At 45.6% G+C, this 22,750-nt stretch overlaps 1 protein-coding gene across 1 annotated transcript; it reads right to left on the reverse strand.

Moving 5' to 3' along the window:
* Positions 1-307: 307 nt before the first annotated feature.
* On the reverse strand, positions 308-21,919 carry LOC149331783 (uncharacterized). The gene is made up of 5 exons (XM_089557410.1): positions 21,793-21,919; positions 19,728-19,909; positions 16,508-16,648; positions 12,089-12,262; positions 308-331 (listed from the first exon to the last, which is right to left on the reverse strand). The coding sequence occupies exons 1-5, from the start codon at positions 21,917-21,919 to the stop codon at positions 308-310; spliced, it is 648 nt and encodes a 215-aa protein (XP_089413536.1).
* Positions 21,920-22,750: the final 831 nt, after the last annotated feature.

Below are 22,750 nucleotides of genomic sequence, written 5' to 3' on the forward strand. Positions count from 1 at the left end.
GTCTGAGGTGGAGCAGGCCCGTAGAAGTGCCACAGAGAATGCGGGAGGTGTCATGAAAACAGAACAGAGGAACACGTAGCAGGATGGCATCGTCACCGCCGGCTACCTTCAAAAATTTAAGGAAGTCCCAGTGCCGAATTTTGAAGTCAAGGTTTCCTAATTTTACTATAGACAGATGCAACTCAAGAAGCAAGCGGTTTTTCCCCGTCGAAGGATCCCATTCCAGCCAATGGCGTCGGCCGATTCTCATGAGCCTGCTAGCGTGGCAATGAAGGATGGCGGCTATCCCGGTCATGGATGGAGGGGACTATCCCATTTCATCTTCCGCTACCTGCATTGTCATGAGAATCAGCTCATGAGAATCTGCCGATGCCATTGGCTGAAATAGGGACCTTTGACGGGGAAAGCCACTTCATTCCTGAGTTGTGTCCGGACATAGCTCTAGTATTCTATTATTTTGTGGCTAATCGCAAATATTCAACTCAGGCTATAAGCTGTGAAATGCAATGTGGCTGTTTATTGCGATCAGTTATCGTCAAACGATAAGGATTGTCGCAAAAGGGATGCACAGTATTTGCTCTGTTTACTCCACTCTATGGTCATGAACTAGACGAATTCGGTCTACCTAACAATCTGGAAAGAAAGGCCCAAAAACCTGAAGAAACCGTACGTGACCGTAACGTGACCGTACGTGGCAGTAACCATTACGACGATCGCCGAGGCTAACTCCAAACTCGAGTCAGTTACGTTTTCATCTGTCCTGCTTTTTGTGGCTAAATGGTAAAAAATGAAACCCAAAACTGTCATTTACTCGGAGTCGGACCTGTGTGCTACATGTTTGAGCCAAATTACTGCAGTCGGGAGCCGACCCTGCCAGACTAAGAAGAATGAGAACCGCGATTCCGGCCTGAACTGAATAAGCGCTTTATATTAAGAGCAGCTTTACGTTCAAGCGGCCAGGCGACAGGCGTGTCATATCCAACAGTGCTGGACAAAAGCATTGTTGAGAGTGAAAACGTTTATGAGCGCAATTTCTTGTAAATTGTAAGATTTCACTATAACAATGAATATACTCGCAGATATCCCGTCGTCGGGCTTGCGTTTTTCCTATTAACGCTTTTTCTACGGACAAAAACGATCTACGTTGGTTTTCTATCGGAATCTTAATTGCTCGACGCGATCGAAGCAAATACTATGAAAAAGATTTTGCTACATGTTGGATTAATGAACGATTACTTTCAATATTTTAATAGCAGTAGCTTACACGTTTCTAATATGTATTTTTCTCCAAAAATGTTGGAGATGCCAATTCGTGGGTCATTCATGTTCTTGAATGGCTCAAGATTCAGTATTACAAGTGACATATTTTTGTTGCGAAAGCAACACTACGCTAGGTGTGAGCGATTTCGCGGAGCCCCGGAGAGCCCCAACTGCGCATGCGCAAGGAGCTAGTGACGTCAGAGCAGCGCGGAGCCGCCGCCGGCACCTCCCCTGCGCGGGTGACTCAGAGGTGCCGTCGCCGCTGCGTCAGCAGTGCATTCTGCAGGAGGAGGGACGTCACACGGCGCACAGCTGCGTCGCTGGGGCCACCGCCGACTCCTCCGTTACGCGGGTTACTCAGAGGTGCTGCTGCGGTTGCGACTGCCGCGCCGCTGCTCCCGACATTCTACTAGGGATGGCCATTGGTCAAACTACAGCCAATTTTCTTTACTTGCCTGGGGTTATAGTGATTCCAACTTTGCGCTTTCATATGCTATCAGTTCACTGGTGGAGACCATGTCATTATCTATCCTTTGCCTATCACTTCACACTGTTATACACTGAACTAAGCTAAGACATCATGGGGACTAGGCGTGTAAAGCATACCACGTGACTGAGTTTAGCACCTCAAGCAATGGGTCCAATATTGGGAATGAATGGATTCACTCTGGTCCTTTATAGGACAGGCCTTAGCCAATATGATTCCAATATTGGACCGATTACATGTGTTCCTTGAGACAGAACAAACCGCAACTCACAAAGCAAGATGAACAGGAGGGAAAAAAGCATCACGAACTACCGCGACGTTCGGTACATGCAATAAAATCCACACATTCTCCTAATTTCTCTGGAACAATAAAAGATCTTTTTCATACTAACAGGTGCTGAAGTAGCGCTGGGAGACAGCCAGAGGCATTACGCGGACGGTATTTTCGTAGCACAAATCCGTGACGGCGTCTTCGTGGTCGCGAAATATCCTCCGAGCCTCTGCGTTCATCAACTGGCTGTTGGAAAGCGGAAGGAGCTGGTGAAGGAGGCTCCAGGAAATCAGAAGCCGAGAATCATTGCGCGCCATGCGTTCTCGGTCTAGCAGCAGCATCACGACTGTCGTTGCGTTGTCTCGCACCAGAACGTTGTTCTTCGGTTTGAACCTGTTGGACGTGGCTTGCCCGATCTGGTGCACCCATTCATCTAGAAGAGGCCAACGCATGTGCTTTCATTAGTACTGAAAAACACTGGTCCTCTCGCCATAGTGAAGCAAACAGTTCATAGACAGCGATATTTCAAGGCAAACATGCACTAATGACGCAAGGACCAGCCCGCTGCGGTGGCTTGCAGGATAGGCCGCTCAGTTGCGGAGCCGGAGAACCTAGGTTTAATCCCAGATGCAGCGCCTGCATTTATTAGATGCTGGCTTTGAGCAAAAGGCGGCCATGTACTGCGCGATGTCTGTGCACTTGAAGAGATTCAGAGTGAACCAAATTGTTCCGGACTCCGCCACTACCTCGTCTGTCTTAGGAAAATTGCGAAATGGGTTTTCTGGGGAAGGAAATGGCGCAGTATCTGTCTCACATATACCGGTGGACACCTGAACCGCGCCGGAAGGAAAGGGATAAAAGAGAGACTGAGGGAAGAAAGGAAGGAAGAGGTGACGAAGTGGAGGGCTCCGGAATAATTTCGACCACCCGGGGATCTTCAACGTGCACTGACATCGCACAGCACACGGGCCCCTTTTTTGCGTTTCGCCTCAATCGAAACGCTGCCGCCGCGGTCTGGTTCGAGCCCGGGTACTGCGGCTCAGTAGGCGAGCGCCTTAACCACTCAGCCACCGCGGCGGGTGTCCGTCGTGGGCAATGTGTCGAGTCGGGTTGGCAACCCCGGAATTTGTAATTTGATCTCAAGGAACCACATCACCAGTACCCGGATCATCTTCTTCATGCATCAAGTCCATCCGCACATTAACGATCACAGCCGAAGCTAAGCGAGGATGAAGTTTTTCTTAAAGGACAACTGCATAGGTTTTAGAAATCGGCGGGCTTAAAGGGGTCGAATGTGTGAAACTTACAGATAAATCATGCAAAGTCATTTCGGGCTAGCATTTGAGATATTGACGTAATCGCAGATTGAAACTAAGACGGCCGTCATGCTTCTCCGCAGTGCGCAGCTACAAGTGGGGACTGCATCATGATGTCCACAAAGGTACCAGTTTATCTCCAACGCATAAACGTTTGCTTTCAAGGAAAAAACAAACAAACAAATGCTACCGGAGACAAAGGCCACCGGCCATTGTTTGGCAGCATCCAACTAGGTGCGGCAGCGCAAATTTGAAATTTTACCTTCCTTGACGGAACTTCTCCGCACTTCTCCGGTATTTTGAGGAGAATCCGGTTATTTAATCGCCGATTACTTCACTATTTCAAATGTTGGCGGAAAAACACCTGGCCAATTCGTTACCTGCCCCCCATATAGATTTGAATCTTTGAATAGGGTAGAATTGCAAGTGGCTCAGGGCCCTTTAAACGTCAGTGAAAATGCACCCCTTTGCACTGTGCATAAGTAAAAGATGCCTTCTCTAGACTAGTGTACTAGAATAACCAACATTCACCAAAACTAAGGAGGGCACAGGGGAATGTTTCGGCGTGCGTTTTGAGTGGTGTTGAACGATGAGAAATTAAATGTGTGGCTATTTTCTGGCTGCAAGATTGTTGCTTAAAGAGCAGAATAAGAACATACTTGCACCAAACGGAAACAAAAACAAATACTCCCCTACGCTTTCCATAGTTTCAGTGAGTGTTGGCTTGTTGAATACTTTATGTCATAAAGAACCGCTCGTTTCCTTACCCTTGTATCCTCAGTAGCTTAACTATGGAATCGGTTCCGGCAGTATTGAGGCCGTAGGTAGCAAAACGGGTTCTCACACAGCTGTCGCCCTCATCGTTCGCTCACGTTCCACGTAACACTCGGGGAAGTCTAGGACACTCTTTGTACGCTGCTATTAAAGAGGGTGGCGCTGGTCAACAGTCTCATGGATAGGTACAACGCAATATAAATTATCAGGAAAGTAGAAAAATGAATAGCCACCACATTAGCTGAGCTCGTAGAGCCTCGTATGTGACATCCAGAGGTAGTGCTTCAGGATCCCATTTGCAGATTATGGTTTCTTTATTAAGGCGAAAGCCTTTAACGCCTCATCGTTGTCGACAGAAGGTTGTCAGCAGAGGTGTCACGCTTTTCGGTTGGTCGAAATGGTTATGACGACAGAGTGCACGGATTCGCAGTAATGAGGCCACCCACGGATGCCTGACGCCCCCTTTTGGAGCACACGGCAACTAATAAAAATAGTTGTCGTCCGCTCCGACAGGGGACGTAAGGCGTCCGTGGGTGACCCCATTACATACGTCATTACTGCGAACAGAGCCATGGATACAACCGAACTCATCGAAGCAGAGGGAGAGTCGTGCTAAAGAAACAGTCAAAGCCGGCAGTCAAAGTGTGTAGTTGTAAGGTGTAGTCAAAGTGTGTAGTCAAATAAAGCACTAGTACAGCACGAACAGTCTCGCAGTCAATGCCAAACAGTGCGCAAGGAAAGGCTTTCGCCTTGCAGCACTTTAGAGAGAAAAAGTTCCCCTGAATTTTTTCTTCTGCTTTGAAATCAACAATCTTTGAGCCACAAAATCATTGCACAAATAATTTCCAACTGACCAACGCCACCAACTATAATAAACATAGCAACGTTATCGTATGCTTTCTTTGGGTTAGGTGACTGTAGGCTTTCTGATTACGAGTGTCATAACTGGCCCTCACTTTTCTAGGATTTTCTGCTCCTTTGGTTTAATGTTGCGAATATGCTTTTGGGATTGTTGCATGTCTGATATGAACATGCTGACTAGCCCCATAGGACTTTCAGCGTAGCTGGCTGCATTGGAGGCTCAAGACACCCTTACAGTTCACCCTGACTGCCGTATCACCGCGCACAAAGAGTCAACCTGCTGTATTGGTTTCTAACCAACATATCGTTGTTTAGAAACGAACTCCATCCAAATCTATGAACTGAATGTAAAACTGTCGATACCATCATCTGCGGCCCGATTTTGTCGGAACAGAAGTGAGGATAAAGGACGTGTATTTGCAGTTCGCTCTACAATAGATATATTCGTTTGATGGTACATGGCACAGTATTTAGTTTAGCGTCTAAAAGCGATAAGTAGGCAATGAGGAATGCTTTTGCAGGGGCCCCGGATTAATTTTGATCACCCTGGGTTATTTAACATGCGCCTGACGTCACACAGCAGAATGGCGCTTTTGCGTTCCGACTTGAAAAGAAATTGCAGGTGCTACGACCTAAGTTTTGGAATTTCTTTAAGAGCCGAAACACTTCTTGTTTCCTAGCCACTTAATTTTCGTAAACTAAATTTCTTCAGGGGTTACCAATGGGTGTCATAATCGTACAAATTTCTAATGAAAGAAGAAAAAATTGAGGAGCGTTGAATGCCGTGCTCAACACAGAAAATTGTGTCAATATGATGCCTAACCAGAGATTTTACACGTCTCCTGGACTGAACTGATGAATTAAAAAAAAGTGAAAGTTGGTAGATGTATACTGCATGTCGACGCCTGTAAAAGACCTGACATTAAAAGATCTCTTAAGGACCTAACGACTTTAAAAAGTGCCGAGTTAGATACCCCATCACTACGACGGAAACACTCTGATTTATCTCTGTTTGATAAACTTTATCATCACGATCGTTGGTACAATGATTTCTTTCAGTCGCGCCCCGTCGTTTTCCCTCGCCGAGATCGCCCTTACAAAGTCAAACGACCGGCACGTCACTCGGCTCATTACGCAAAATCATTCGTACCCAGAGCGATAGTTGACTGGAACGGCCTACCACCAGATATTCCTACTAAGTTCACATCAATCAATTTCATCAAGTGTTGCGTGCTCGTTATCAGGTTGGGACGTCTCTGTGCTTTTCCCGCTTTGTTATTCTTGTTCAGGACTAGTCGAACATCTTTTGCCGTCTATTTCGGTACTGTTTTGAAAATTTTCTCGTTTAGTGTTACCTTTAGTATACTGAATCCCAGGTTTTCAATTTTTTTTTCACTTTATTCTCAACTTGTACAGTCTTGTTTTTGTGCGAACTTTTATCCCACTTCTAATATCCGCATTTGCGTATTTGCGGTGTTTTTTTACTGTTTGCTGCATTTTTTTCTCAAAACTTGTCATTACTGTTTTGTGCCCCCCCCCCCCCCCCCCCCACCTCATGTAATACCCTCTCCCAGAGAGCCTTTAGGGTTTGATTGTAAAAAAATTTATTCGTGGGACAGAGCTTGGTGCTACGAGGTCGCGTTAAGTGGTCGGGAGTACATAGCCTTCGACGACTTTGTCAGCCCACTCCACCGCCAGAACTTGCGTTGTGAGGTAAGAACTTGGTTGGTTGGTTGGTTGGTTTATTGGGGTTTAACGTCCCAAAGCGACTGAGGCTATGAGAGACGCCGTAGTGAAAGGCTCCGGAAATTTGGACCACCTTCTTTAACGTGCACTGACATCGCACAGCACACGGGCCTCTAGAATATCGCCTTCAAAAAATTCCGCCGCCGCGGCCCGGATCGAACCCGCGTCTTTCGGGTCAGCAGCCGAGCGCCGTAACCACTGAGCCACCGCGGCGGGGCTGAGGTAAGAGCTAGCCAACACGGTCTCCCACCGCTCGAGAGAAGGAGAGGTAACTAGATCACCTGGAGGTGGCTCTATTTTGCAATCCCATAGGATATGATTGTAGTTGGCTCACTGGCCGCAGTGTTTACAGTTCGGATTGTAATGATCAGGATAAATGTCGCCGAGGAGGGATGGGATGCGTATCCATCTCGTCTGTAGACGACGCCACGTAACCACTTGTTCTTTAGCCAGGCTCTTATGTTGAGGGGCGAAACATCTCTTTAGTTTAAAATTGATTGGTTAGATCATGACATGTGGCCTTTAGGTTATTTGAAAAATAAATAAATAAATAAATTATTGACCTGCAGCGCACGTTAACAACGGCAAGTAATAAACCGTGAACGAGAACGTACCATTTGAAACGAAACCCAGCGTGAAGATTCCGAGGATCCCCACAGTTCCAAGCGTGGGCCTGCTTCTAAGCTTCCCGAGAGTTCTAAAATGCTCCAGCACTGCAGGAAAAGAAGCACGAGGGCGCCTTGTACTTTCAGAAAGTGTGGCACTGCACCAACCTGCGAAACACTTCTGACAGGCTCTGGCTTACTGTGCCAGCAGGAAACAGAGGAAACGAACCGCACACCACTTCATATTTGCTCGCGACACCATGAGTGTACGTTAGAAAAACAAAGCGCGAAAAGTAACTTTGCAAGGTGCGCATGCATACGTTTGCACACAGTTGTCAGTCAGACATCGAGGACCGAATCCTGTGCTTGTATTTAAAGAGGCAGAGTTGCTCTGAACCTGATGAAACACACAAGGCCTCTAAATGATGTCACACAACCTTAAAACGTTGCTCAGAAACAGAGAAAAAAGTGCGAAAAAATAAAGCCCTGAAAAACCTTCCTTAGGTTTGATCATGCGCGAAGAAGCCTCAAAGCTCAGAGTTGAGAACGCCGGTAATGCTCTGTCTATACTCCGAGAAGATATGCTCGCGCCGCTAAGGCGATGGAAGAGGCGCGAGCAGAAGCTTGAAAAACGCATTCTTGACGTGAACAAAAACACATTGATAGTTGCTCTTTTGTAAGCTGGTCCATAATGTTGTAAATGCCACCTCCTGATTCTATCGAATTATAAGGCTTCTAATGTCGCGAAGATCTGCGTTTTCACAGGTCACCCAACCGTCTCAGTTTTTCATGTGTCTGATCCTGTTGCCGAAATCGGTGTAGATGTTGAATGTCAAACCCACTATTGGCTATAGCGCTACAGACGGGGGCAGCAAGGACAACCCAACTCAATGATGTAGTCTTCCTTGCTGTGACCACCTCTGTGCAGCTGTAGGCTTGAATTATGGGTACGAATTCACCCAGCAAGGTTTCGTGCCAAGCAAGTAGAGTGGCTGTGCGTTCAACGATAGTTATCCTTGTTCAAGAGATTGTGTCATACGAAGATCTGCGACTCGGAATCAACATATTGGTTATCGCTTCCAGACCATTAAAAAAACTAGTCGATTATTTTAGAGCAACAAGCGCACCTCCTGTTTATTAAAAAACAGTGATGGATCACTTACCCAAACATATAACTTTGGTCATGTATTTTATTTGGTCTTCTTGACAAGGTGAAGTACGCCAGAGCACTTAATTCGAGTAGGTTAACCACAGAGGAAGCAGCTTCATATTGATTAACTACAGTCGTCGATGAATACACTGAAGTTCAGCTATTAAAAGCTACTAACTTGAAAAGTATTTCATTTTGGATCTCTGCCTAAACGTGCCAATCACCGGTAACCGATCGAGGAAACAGTGAGGGCCAATTGTCGCCATTGTGTGCCATTAACGATGAGTTGGCCTGTAATTAAGTCGCAAGGACAATGCGGACTGTTGCGGTGCACGAAGAGGTTTTCACTTTCGTCACAGTCACTTAAAAAGGTTAACGACCTGCAATGAAGGTTTCCACTGAAAATGCGGCACAGTGACTCCAGCGATAAAAAGCACGAACAAAATTACCCGTCAACGGTGCGGTCCTTGCTATTTTCTGGCTTCAAAAATGGCGCAGCATTGAACGCGCAGGCTCTCTGATGCTTGTCAGCCATCAATCTTCATTTGCCGCTAAAACACTGAACTGTTTCGGCAGGCGCCTTAATCCACTACCGCTAGAGGGCAAAGCCTACTCCTAAGCGGGAAAATAGTCTAGGGCTTGATGGCATGCTTTTATCCCGATAGGAATGCGCACATTTCCGCAGCACTTTCCTCACAAGACTACAAGCCGACCTGCTGAGATTCTTGGTGCCAGTTCAGCATCGTAACAATGAAGACCATCTTATTCGTTGAAAGCCTACATCTCTTACATGGCCACGTGCAGCATGCACTGAATACACGAGATCATATGCTGGGGCTGATTGCCTACTCTATTTAGGTGAGCTTGCGAAAATGTGCACGTGAAGAATAGCAAGTACGGTACAGAACGACGAATATTGCTTTGAGAGAACACGGGGACTTTTAAGCGAAACCACTCTCAATCCATTTTTGTAGCGACTCCTGTGCGTTTAGCGCGCGACAGGTACAATCTTTGTCAAAAGTAACCAGGCTGCACGTTTTCTTCTCAGTCGTATACTGAAGCTATTATGCCAGCCCTCAAGCTCCAAAACTTTGTATGGTAAGAAGAGCCCCTGTTCTCACCTTCAAATAACTTTTTTATCTTTAGGGAAGCCGTGAGGGCTCTGTTATACGAATGGGAAGCAAACCAAGGAGACTGGTTACTTTTGACAAAGACTGTACGTTTCCAACCAGTTTCTTTCCGCTATTCTACTCTTGTCTGCACGACCTATTCTGTCGAGGTTAGGAGCTTTTCGGCATAATTTACACGACTGCTAAAAACAACGCGGGTCTACCCACCGACCAGCTCCGCACGGATGATGCGTTCGACGATTGGCGCGGCGTCCAAGCTTGCGTCGTAAATCGCCAAATATTTCATGTAGAATTGGTTTAAGGTCTGCCCGCTGTACTGCTTGTGCGATGTCTCCATCCAATCCTTGTCCGCTGTGTTTAACGTAATCTGCGGCAGCGTAGAGGCTTCAAATCAGACGCCTATTCGAAGACTAACGTCTCCGTTAGCAGAAGAATAACAAATAGCAAAAGAAGATTACGGACCACGAGTAGCAGTGAACGCGACGGCATTGCCGTTTCCTGCGCAAAAAAAAAAAAACAAGCTCATTTCCTTGCTCGTTGGATGAAGCAGCTAAAGTGCCGTCGATGTCAAGAGAATAAGGCGAGGAAATAGAGAGCACCAGAACTTTGCAGCTGGGTTTGACCCTGAAGAAAACCCTGTGTTATAGCCAAAGCTGATGCTCTTATCGCATTAAACTGCCTATTTCATGCACAGTTCTCACAGATGAAGAATGTCAACTAGGAGATCTTTGAATTGACATCTGATGAAGAATGCCTGCTATCACAATAGAATAAAAGCTAATGGTATGTTACTTCTGTTGAAAAGTTATGGGCTGGAGTGTGCAGGACTAACTCGAAGTATCTACCACGTGTAAATTTGACGAAATGATGCCCTCATTGAAGCATGAGAAAATCCTGGAGGGAAAATGCTTGCGATAAGCATTATCACTTTTGCAGAAGTGGTCTGTTGCGTGCTTAGACAAGTTCTTGCGTAATAGTGACTTTATATTTTATATCTCTCTTCAGAAACATGCTATCGTTTTTTCGAAGGGCACCAATCAGATTGACCAAGTAATTTGTTTCTACCTGACACCGATTTATGAAATGTTTAAAAGCTCCGATAGTAGCAAAGCTCATCTGTTTTTGATAGTGGCACTGAGCCATTTTTAAAACTTCAAAGCCGTGACACATGGCGGACGCAAAATTAACTACATGCGCTCGTCGCCAATTTCGGTAATCCTTACCCGCCTATCTACAGACGTTGTGCACAGATTCGACCCTAAGGCGTTGCCTCGTATGCTTGTCGTAAGGTGTTTGAACCAATGTTTTAAGCCCACAGTTTTGGTCAGGCAAAAGAAGCAGTTGCCGTCACCTTCCAGAGATTTAAAACACTGCGAATGCATACGAGCCCCATAGCGCGGCCATGAACGAAACCATTTGGCCTGTTTACTTTTGTGAAAGGCTGTACTTTCATCCGGCATATGCAAGCTAGTGTTATAACCAGTGGCTTGTACAACGACCATAAGGTCAAACAGCGCAGCGAAAGCTTTTAACTAAACCGATTGGTTGATAGTTTAATCGATTGATTCCCCAGCAGCCAACATTTTCAGGAATGTTTCACCTCTCAGGATAATTCATATACTTATTGGTTAACGTCAACTTAGTCTGCATGCTGCCTCCGTCGCAGTTTATTCATGCGCCAACCCTCTATACAAGGAGGAGCTGCACACTGTAAATCCTGTCGAAATTCTCAAAGGTCCCAATATCATTATGCCAATCATTAACTTAACCAGAAGCAACTCAAAGATCAACGCGCATCGAAGGTGAACCTTAGGCAACTGCTCCGACTAGGTTTGGTTTACTGGTGTTTAACGTCCCAAACCGACTGAGGCTATGAAGGGTGCCGTAGTGGAGGGCTCCGGAAATTTCGGCCACCTGGGGTTCTTTAACGTGCACTGACATCGCACAGTACACGGGCCTCTAGAATTCTGCCTCCATCGAATTTCAGCCGCCGCGGCTGGGATCGAACCCACGTCTTTCTTGCCAGCAGCCGAGCGCCGTAACCACTGACACCGCCTCCAATTAGGATCTCGTGCTATTGCGCCATTGGCTGTTGGTAACTTGTTCACAACGTGTGCGAGTTTAAAGTCTGTCGGTAAAGAACAGCACTTCGTGGCCCTTTTTCTCAAGAATATCAACTTCTCAAAATTCGTTAGGAATGAATTTTGATAAGCGCATCATTCCTAGTCTGAACACCTTATTACACTCTTCTCGCTTGCCAATCATCCATCGATGATAAAAGTTTTTTTTATTATGCAAACACCAATTAATAACTCTAGTTATTAGTGATCCTGTTGAAAAATATCGCCCAAAAGTGATTCCTCTAGCGATTCACATCTTCTAAGCACACGATAGCAATTGATATCCTACAAAGTAAGGCAATGCATCATATGTAATTAGAATGCGATGCTTTCTCAGTGTTCCCAGGGGTATAAAGGAGGATACGTACTTCTATTATCTTGTCCTTAGAGGGACCAATGATGGTGCCGAAATTGACGAAGGTCGGAAAGCCGTACACGAAGCTTAGGTATAGCAGCCGGCGCAAGATATCGAAGTTCGGGTCGTCCTCATTGCTGGAGATGTCGAGGCTGAGTTCGGACAGAAACTTTTTCACCGCATCCATCTGTACTCATACAACATTAAAAACGTGCGTGGTGTAAGCAGCGGCGAAAGTGAAGTTATTCTGCCGCTGTTTTGATTACCGCAAGCGTAAACACTTCAGTGTGAAGCATTCTTACATTAACGTTACCTTCGTCCTCCAGAACGGGTTTTTACATGCTAAGAAAATAATTCCCTGCTGCGCTTAATCTCTCGAACGAGAGTGTTATAAGCTCCGCAGATCATGGGAACGGAAGAAACAGATACCGCCGAATCAATCAATCAATCAATCAATCAATCAATCAATCAATCAATCAATCAATCAATCAATCAATCAATCAATCAATCAATCAATCAATCAATCAATCAATCAAACGAATGGTTCGTCTCCACTCTGGTAACATTAGGCCCGATGGTCTTAAGAAGTATCAATCAATAATCAATCAATCAATCAAACAATCAAACGAATGGTTCGGCTCCACTCAGGGTAACATCAGGCCCGATGGTCTTAAGAAGTTGGGTTTTCAATATTGTGTATTACAATATTGTTTACATTTATTTATCCCGGTGTACGACTGTCATTGATAGAACTTTTTCCCCAGCTCTGAGGGCCATGCCATTCATCGGCACGGTATTTATGTAGTTACCTCCATTCATGTTTCTTGTATTCTAACGTATTAAAACATGCAAAAAATACGTTGTCCATAAAAGAATTTTACCCTCGATATTAAACGCTGCCTGAGCGACAGCAGCGTGGTCAATTTCTCACAGATCAGTACAGTGGGCATGAGAATTATTACACAGAATTGCTTATAAAAGTCTACTTGAATCAATGTCATAGCATGCAGCAGTGAGTCATAATCAGTTTCTCGCGAATGATTATGTTATTTGCTGAGTGATCACCAGTTCTGCAGGCGTTTCTGCCTTATAAACATACCTAGATAAGACTGCTTGCAAATGAACCTAGATTGACTTATTTCCATGTGCAATCTTTGATCAAGTAAATTCCTTTTTTTCTGCCTTTCTCAAACTTTGCCAAGTCGTCGAACGAGCTTCTAGTGTGAAAAATCTGGGAACCATATTTTGTAAAAAGTCTGACCAGCAAGGCTCAATTAAAATACATCACTATCAAAGAGATCAGAAACGTTGAGCTCCTGAATGTCTATCTCTGGCTAACTTCGGCACGAAACTTCGCGCCCATACCTCCGATCACCCTTACAACACTCTCAGTTAATATGGGATCGGGGCATTACTAATCTTACTAACACACATATGAACGAAGCCAACAGGAACTCAAACCAACCAAGGCATCTGGACGTTTTAAAATTGCACTGTATCATCATCATCATCATCATCATAATCATCAGCCTGACTACACCCACTGCAGGGCAAAGGCCTCTCCCATGTATCTCCAATTAACCCTGTCCTCTGCTAGTTGTGGCCATCGCAACCCCGCAAACTTCTCGATTTCATCCGCCCACCTAACTTTCTGCCGCCTCCTGCTACGCTTGCCTTCTCTTGGAATCCACTCCGTTACCCTTAAGGTCCAGCGGTTATCTTGCCTTCGCATTACATGCCCTGCCCAAGCCCACTTCTTGATTTCGACCAGGATGTCATTATAACCCGCGTCTGTTCCCTCACCCACTCCGCCCGCTTCCGATCTCTTAACGTTACACCTATAATTTTTTTCCAAAGCTCGCTGCGTTCTCCTTAACTTAAGCAGAACCGTCTTTGTTTTCTCCACATTTCTGGTAAGCGGCCAATTTGAAAGCGAACAATTTTGTAGATGGTGTATAATGGCGCAGTGGGTAAGGAAGCGAACGCGCGTTAACCACATCCTAGTCAAAATGAAGAAGAATTGGGCTTGGGCAGGTCATGTAATGAGAAGGCAAGATAACTATCGGAATTGAAGGTACCTTACTGGATTCAAAGACAAGAGAAGCGTAGCAGGGGGCACAGAAATGAAGTTGGGAGGTGAGATTACGCAGCTTGCGCGGATAAAGTGGCTTCAGCTGGCACAGGACGTGGTGAATTGGAAGGGCACGGGAGAGGTATTTGTCTTGCAGTGGGCGCAGTCAGTCTGATGTCGATGATGATGCTGAGAAGAAAAGACAATGACATACCGCTGGCGGTATCTTAACTCTCGCACCGCATGCCACTTAACGGTGCGGTAACAACTGCCCATCATTTCACGTACTGTCGAGTATATTGGCGCTGCGCTTAGCCTAACGTAGAAATCGAATGAGACCTGTCGAGCTTTGAGAGTAGCCACATCATAAAGTTAGTTCACTATCACACATGTCATTTTATTCATAGTGTCATCGGTACACTGCAGCTCTGTCGTCTCGACAGCGAATTTTATTTTCTGCGTCATGCTCTACATCTTGGCATTCTGAGAAGTTCTGTGTTTGTTAACTGCCTGTTTCCTTGAAGTTAGCAGTTCTGATCGTTCTAAGCGGCATGGCTATTTTTGTACTACACTAAACCCATCACATGCGGACGATAGCAGCGGTGATGGATTCAACCACGCAAGAGTCGTCAAAAAATGATCCTGAACTGGGTACAGGCCAAAATGATGCTGCTAACGCTGCAGCACTCCTCCTCAACGGGTCTATAGGCTCGAAGCTCTCCTGGAAGCACCTGCAAAGACGTACCATCGGGAGCAAAAGTATGAAACCTCTCCTCCAACTTCCGACCCGTGCCACTCTGCATGGGGGCACCAATTGACAAAGCACTTCTGGTGTTGGAACAGCCCCACTGAGCCAGTGTCGACACCAGAAGTGCATTGTAAGGTGGCGCCCCCACGCAGAGTGGCAGGTGCCGAAACTTTCAGTGGAAGGTCTCACTTTTGCCCCCGATGGAACTTAAAGGAATAGTGAACCAAACTTTTGGGGCTGCTCTTTTACATGTAAACAAGAGCTTGACTGCTAAAATTGTTAAGTGCAACAAGGATTTTAGCGAAAAAAGAGCGGACAGCGCATTTTTTTCGCGATTTATTGCCTTATCGTTGCCCCTGGCGGCCGCCTGTGGAAGCTGTGACTAGACGTCATAACACCCGCGCACATTGTTCCAACAGGAGCATGATTTCCATCGCTACTCGTGGGTTTTGCCAGTTTTGCGTCGGCAGCGTCGGAGATTGGGAGCCTTATCGCTTGGTCTACCAAATCTGCAGTGCGACATCGCGCTTCGAGTGACGCGACCGGTTGCCTGTCGGTCGATCGAGGGTGTCATGACCTCACGCTCTTCACCTCGCGCCGGCCTGGAGGGCTTGACGCGCGCTCATAAAACATCGAAAATAAAGCCATCCGCAGAAAAATATGCGGAGTGACTACAACATTTCGATGTAATCAGATTCCGAGAATATATTTTCAGCATTTTTGTTCAATTTTAAGATTTTGCTTCAGTATCCCTTTAATGCGGCACATGTACTAAGAACTCTAGCTTTGCGATGCCTCTCCATGGACCGATACCCGAATGAGCTTAAAGCGACAACGCTGTCATAATGTGAGTGCCTGCTTATGCAGTGCTGGTTTGAAGAGTCAATGTTGACCTCTTAGGAGATCCGGTTGTCGCGCAACTAGGTGTAATGAAAGTAGCTCTCACTATGAAGTGCTCGCCCCTCGGTGGGACGAAAAACGTGAGTTCTGTGACGTGGGTGTGAAATGACTTCTGTACGTAAAACACATCGTTCGCGTGAAATAACATCATCATCATCACGTGACCAGCTGCACCGACAAGAAACAGCGTGATGCAGGATAATGACGTAAGGGTAACAGACACTGATATTCTAGATAGCGCTGTTCATCTCACTGGCATCTTAAGTGTTCTGAGCTTCTGTTCTCGCAGAAGCGGTGACATCGGAATTTGTTGAGCTCTGCGCACGCGTATCAAGATGTTCCGTGATTGCGTGAAGACGCCACAACTGCAACCGCTTGAAGCCGAAGCCAGGGTTGCATTAATAGTGGGCTAGGTGGTCCAGGGACCGCGTTTTCTCTAAAGCCGTAACACACAGCCACAGGCCTCTGGTATAGCATAAGGTGAAGCTCGAGGTAAGTCAGAACGTGGAAGTTTTTTTCTTTTGTTTATGATATTTATGTGTATACTATTTGTATTTAATTACCGCTAGACATCAATGCGGACACAGTTACATACCTGTTGCTATCAAGTAGAGCAATTAGAGCAATTATTTTGAGCTTTTTAACTTAAAAAGGATGTCCTGTCAAGCATTGAAAGATCGTTTCACATCATGTCGACCTTAATGTGCCCCTACCTCGGATCTGCTAGGGTCGGATGCGAGGTCGATGCACGCACGATACAGGCCGGCCGCTTTCTCCGCAGGTTTCTGGAATCTGGGTGGGATGTCCATGGTTGCCAGCATTCGTTTGATGGCTTTTTGTGTGAGTCTTTCCAGCTTAGAAAAGGAAAAGAGCAGCAGTAGTAATTAGCTGTCAAGAGTACGTTTATTTAAGCTACATTAGCTCATTAGTGGATGTCAATTGTTGGTACTTTTTCAGGTGAAGGTAGGTGCTTACTTGATAGGAAGACAGCGAAAAAAACGACAACCAGAGGGGAGGACAAGAGACGAAAGAACGCTGCTATAAGCCTGTACACAGCGGAGCACGGTTTTTTGAAAGAATTCTTGTAACAATCTTTGTAGCAGTTTTCTTACTTGCCTGGTCTTTTGTCATGCGTGCTTCTTTCATTTCTTTTTCGTTTTTTTTGCAATCTGTATCTGACTTTACAGCTGAAGAGGGGAGAACACATTTCATATCGGTTAGTCCAAGATAGCTGGCACCGCAAAATGTGACATGTGATGTGACTTTCTGGTTATATAAATGTGTCTTGATGACAAATAAATTAGTTGATAGAAAAAAAGCGTTCTTCTGTGTCTTGTCTTCCCCTGTGGTTGTCGTTTTTTGCGCTGTCTTCCTACCAACTATGAATTACCAACTAGCCCAGCACCATGTTTTATTGAAGGTAGGTAGAGAGACTGACGTGATTGACTGAGTCCGCTATTGTGTTCTAAGCCTAGTTTCGCCTTCCTTAGCAGAAGAAAAGAAGCAGTGTTCATGAGAGACTGCACTAGCAATCCCTATCAGCATGCACATTATCATCATATCAAGCGTGACTCCACCCACTACAGGACAAAGGCTTGTCCCATATCTCTCCAAATTACACTCTTTACACAAATAAACATATGCACAGTTTGTTTGGCAGAGCGCAAGAAATTAAGAGGTCTATAACATGCTGCTTCAATTTATTATTTCTTTGTTAATTACTGTATATGCATTTGAAATATCGTGAAGGTCCAGTGAGCGTGGGAGGGTAGAGGAAAATCGTATTAAAACAACTACAGGTAAGATTTATTGCTCGGGTGCTGAGAGAGGGCAATATGGGAGCTGGTGAAATATAGGAGAAAACAATGTAGGCACACAATCCATATTTCAGTTCGGTAAAAGAGAGGTATAGTAACACAAAATACCAAATTGGATGTGGTAGCAACAATTTTGATGTCAAGTATATATCACATGTCAGCTTCTGAAAGCTAAAACGAGAAGCTGAAAGGAAAACTCAACACGAACGCACTTTACTAAGAAATGAGAATTTAAAATGCAGAATAACCAAAAAAACAAAGTGATGTTCTGAAATGACGAAGTGAAAACGTAATAAGAAATCGAGAGGGTGGTCACCACTGGTTAACGCGAGATTCAGCGACAGCTGGTAAGGCATTTGTACTTTACGGTATGTTGTGGTAGAGAAGATGAGAGCGACCCCACGTCTGTGTAGTTCAGGGCGCTCTTATTATTTATTTATTTTATTTGTTTATAGAAGTACCTGCAGCACCCAGGGGCATTATAGTAGGGGGGACAATAACAGTAAACATGTACTACCTAAAATGAGCATGTCAACAATACTGAAAGTAAATAGTAAAGAACATCTGTTTAAAAATAAAAAAGAAACGCATCACTGAAATGTCGGTAGTCTTACACAGAGTCGTTCTTCGCCTAGGTCTGCTCTCTACTCCGCCGCTCCAGAAGCACTGCGCAACAGGACGGCACGTTTTGCAACAGGTATCCCATACTGATTGTGCTACATTGCTCAGCTATCGCCATACCCTTCTTCCCCTTCCTCCACGGTAACCACGTTCCGGATGGTTACCGTGGTACGCCACACTACGCGCTCGCCATAACCTCCTCCTCTCGGTGCGCCCTCTTACACCGTATATCTCCTGCTCCTCCTACGGTGACTACCGTAAGGTCGATTCCCATCATCATCATCATCAGCCTAACTATGCCCACTGCAGGGCAAAGGTCTCTCTTATGTCTCTCCAATTAACCCTGTCCTTCGCCAGTTGCGGCCACCGTATTCCCGCAAACTTCTTAATCTCATCCGCCCACCTAACTTTCTGCCGTCCCCTGCTACGTTTGCTTTCTCTTGGAATCCACTCCTTTACCCTTAAGGACTAGCGGTTATCTTGCCTTCGCATTACATGCCCTGCTCGCACTCTCGCCATACTCTGCTTCTTCCACAGAAATCATCCTCTGATTTAGGATTTTCCTCTTTTATAGGCACCTTGCCCCTCCCCCTGTACCCTTTCCGGATGGCTACCCTTGTAACCATCTTCTGGTAATGCGTTCCTACGATCTTCCCATAATGCCCCCTTTCGTGGTAACTCTCATCTTCCTTCCAGGGTAAATGGTCTCCGGGGGTGGTTTCCGTGGCAACCGGTGGCCGGTTGCGCTTTCTTACACTCTCGCCGTGCTCTCTTCCTTCTAGGGTAACCATTCTCCAGTTGGGGATTCCTCCTCTTTCCCAATACCTTTCTTCTTTCACGGTAACCGCCCTCTGGATGGTTACCGCGCTCTCGCTATACCCTGCTTCTTTCACAAAAATCGTCCTCTGATTTAGGATTTTCCCCCTTTCACGGCATCTTGCTCCTCCCCCTGTAACCACTTTCTGGATGGTTACCCACGTAACCATCTTCTGGTAATGCGTTCCTACGATCTTCCCATAATGCCCCCTTTCGTGGTAACTCTCATCTTCCTTCCAGGGTAAATGGTCTCCGTGGGTGGTTTCCGCGGTAGCCGGTGGCCAGTTGGGCCTTCTTACACTCTCGCCGTGCCCTTTTCCTTCTCGGGTAACCATTCTCCAGTTTGGGCTTCCTCCGCTTTCCCCAATACCTTTCTTCTTCGTCGGTAACCGCCCTCTGGATGGTTGCTGTGGTAACCGCCCATCGCATACGCATTCCTCCTCTCCCGTGATACCTCCCCCATGCACGGTAACGACCCTCAGAGTCGTTCCCATGACAACTTACCCTCCAGTTACGCTAACGACAACAGACAACCACCGACAGCGGAAACTTGCTACGACGCGGAACCCAGGAACGTACGTTAAATAGCTGTTGCGATGAAACGAACCCTGAATTTTCCCCAATGTTGGTTCAGTTATGCACGTTTTAGCAATAAAGGTCTGCCAAAAACGGGGCTCACCTTCCACATGGCGTCTGTTTCGCCCGAGAATGTACTGCATACGAAGTTGTAGAAGTCGTCGCATGGTGCATAGCTCCTGTTGAGCGCCTCGTTGATTAACCGTGCAGCGACTTCGGTGCCGCTCGGACGGGGCGTAGTTGTAAAAGGTGCTGGCGTTGGAGCTCTCCTCGTAGTGATCGCTGCTGGTGGGACAGTGATAGACAACGCAAGGTTAGTCTCAGACATACACCAAGTACCCCTTGAGCTGTCCCGCAAGAAAAGCTGAGAACGAATTTAAATTTGCCTGTAGCGACTTGTTGCGCAATTGCAATCAGAACGAGGCTATATTGGCACCAATTACAAAATATTTTATTGGCCAGAAAACAACATAAAAATGAATAGCCACAACCAGCCGTTTTCGTGAGTGATATGAGGTGTGATCATGATATTTTTTGTCGATCGTTTAGGTTCTGAAACATCGTCATTCACTTCACATAGTGATCGCGGAGCATTTTTTGTCAGAGGCGTTACAATTTTCAATCGGGAGGGGACAGAAATCTTGTATATTTTAAATCCAGTTATCTCAAGCAAGTAGCGTTTGTTTTGCTCTCGAGCAAACATCAAACTGAAATGAATTAAATTGAATGAAATAAATGAACTTTATCTAGGAATGAAAATTGGATAGAAATATCTTGAACGTGCCTTCAAGCGGATGGCTTTACCACGTGGACTATTTCAAAGTGTAAAATTTTTCCGTAGATAACATGCTACGCTGCACATGCGGGCAGAGCCTTTGCCATAAATATCGTGAACTAAGATTCCTTTGTCGGGCCATAAAGCACGGCAGTTGCCTCACTCCTTAAGTGCTGACATTGAAGCGCTATGTATGGCGTGCAAGACGCAGAAAAAAGCTCTCAGTAACATATCAGCCGATTTCGTACAGTTCGCGTTAAAATCTGCTGCCCACTCAAGATGATGTGCAGCAACAATCGCAATACCCGTCCTTCCTAACAGCCTTCGGAGCAGTTTGGTAGTAGTTACCAGTAGTCGGAACGAAGCTCACAAGCCGTTGAATATCCCTCTGCAAGCGATCCAGATTTTAACCACTTAAAACTAGATCTCTTTCCCTATTCAAATCTGCTCCTGTGCTTTTGACTCGCAGTAATTTTTTCCAGTTGCAATGAGAGAAATGCGACGTTCCTCCTAGCTGAGTAACCTCCTCTCTGGATGCAAAGCGACCTCGTTCAAGAACTTTCTTCATGTACAACGAAAATTCTTAAAGCTTTGGTTTAGTGATATGACTGTGCATTCTACCGTGGAACCTGCAGTCAGCGACAAGGCCTTAATTGCTTATTTAGGTAATATTTCTTATTATTAACAAAAATAATTTAATTTTGGTTATTTTAACATAATTCATATACTCACTAAAATGCAGAAGGGGAGAGAAAGAAATTGCCTTCTTCTTGTAAGGGCAGAAGAAGGAAAAAGAAAGTTAGAAAGGAAAGAGAGAGAGGATGGTGAAGGAGGGAATACCCTATATAGTTATTTTTATTTGATTTATTTGCTACCTGCATCACCTTTTCAAGCATTATAGCGGGGTAGGGGTACATCTTTGTAACAAATGTTAAAGAAATAAAATGAGCAAAGAGGGGGACAAACGCATTACATGCTGTTACTGAAACAGTATTCTGGTGTCAAAGCACTCGATTCTTTTTGTGTATGCGAAAAGAAGGAATAACGCAAGACATCACTTGTAAAAGGAAGTTCACGGGCTTTGAAAGAGTGATGACGCTTTTGCGATACCGAAGTACTGCAAAGCTGTAACAGCTTAAGTTGACTAAGGCGCTAAATACGGTAAGCTTAGCTTAAGAAGCTATTTCTTCGTTGACATGCAGCGCCGACAGGTTCATTCTTGCTCGCGAAGATGAAAATTTTGCGCTTGCTACGACCACGCCGACAATGCAGCGAACTTTTTTACAATCAAAACAACAACGTTGCAGCAAAATGACTGAAACTAAGCCTTTTTCGGTTGAAAATTGTAGGGTTTGAAAAGGCGTTTTGATTTTCCAGGAAGTGCGGGCCCTACCTGCTGGATGCGAGGTGCAGCCCTTGCATCCGACGGGCTCGGAACCGCCACCGCCTACGCCGTTGCTTCCGATGACCTCTACGTCGGGACCTCCACTGCTGCTGTCATCTGCGTCACACGGCGCCATGGCAAGCAGTATCAGAATGGCTGGTGTTCACGTCATTGTACGCGCGAGATTTGATTGTACAGAGCGCCGCTTCAGTGCATACGTTGACCGCTATATTTTTTTCAGCACGTAACGCCGCAGATGGCTGATGTCCTATCTAATTAGCTTATCGGCACGTGCCGATTGGAATTGAGTTTGCTAATCTCAAGTGGCATCCATCGTAGACTCTTGTGTCAGTTGACTTGTCAGCCTTCCAGAGAGGTGGCTGTCTTATTATCCTTTTGGTCTTTTGTGATGCCATATCGACGTTGGTACATAAGAAAGCAATAATACCGTAGGCAATAAAAGGAGCTTTTTTGAGTACTCCTGAGCATTCTTCATCACTCTCAAAGAGAAATTATGCGGGCGATCACCAAAGCGCACTTTTGCATCCCTTCCTTAGAAGATCCAGCACAGTGTTTGCAGACAGTGAACTTAAACGTGCTTATGTACTGGTATTCCAAAACACGATGCAAGAATTTTAACAGGTCAACAACTGGCTTTATGCCTTTAACGTAGTGTTTGCGCTTTTGACTGTTAAACATATGCCAGCCTCCACATTATCTTGAAGAGGATTCTCAAGAGGGCTGTGAGCCATACCTCTAGCATTTGCGCTTTAAATCATGAATCCTCACCAGGGGCCATCGTTCCAGCGTAGACAACGATTACCAGTGCGACAACTCCAACCAGAAGAAGGCAGGAGATCATGACATTGATCCTGGCTTTGGTGACGAAGTCCCTGCACGATTAGCGCCGAAATATATTTTAGAACCCCCATGGACACCTCAATGCATGGGCTAACAGGACAGGCTA

Source organism: Amblyomma mixtum, chromosome 8 (assembly GCF_055824585.1).
Source record: "Amblyomma mixtum isolate Tamu chromosome 8, ASM5582458v1, whole genome shotgun sequence".
Lineage (NCBI taxonomy): Eukaryota > Metazoa > Arthropoda > Arachnida > Ixodida > Ixodidae > Amblyomma > Amblyomma mixtum.

What these genes read in the sequence shown, in the direction of transcription:
- LOC149331783 (XM_089557410.1), bottom strand. Translation starts at nt 21,919, where the DNA reads ATGGCGCCGTGTGACGCAGATGACAGCAGCAGTGGAGGTCCCGACGTA. An exon ending in CTGCACCTCGCATCCAGCAG is followed by an intron (nt 19,910 to 21,792) that starts GTAGGGCCCGCA and finishes CTGTCCCACCAG; the next exon opens with CAGCGATCACTACGAGGAGA. An exon ending in AAACAGACGCCATGTGGAAG is followed by an intron (nt 16,649 to 19,727) that starts GTGAGCCCCGTT and finishes TCCTTTTCTAAG; the next exon opens with CTGGAAAGACTCACACAAAA.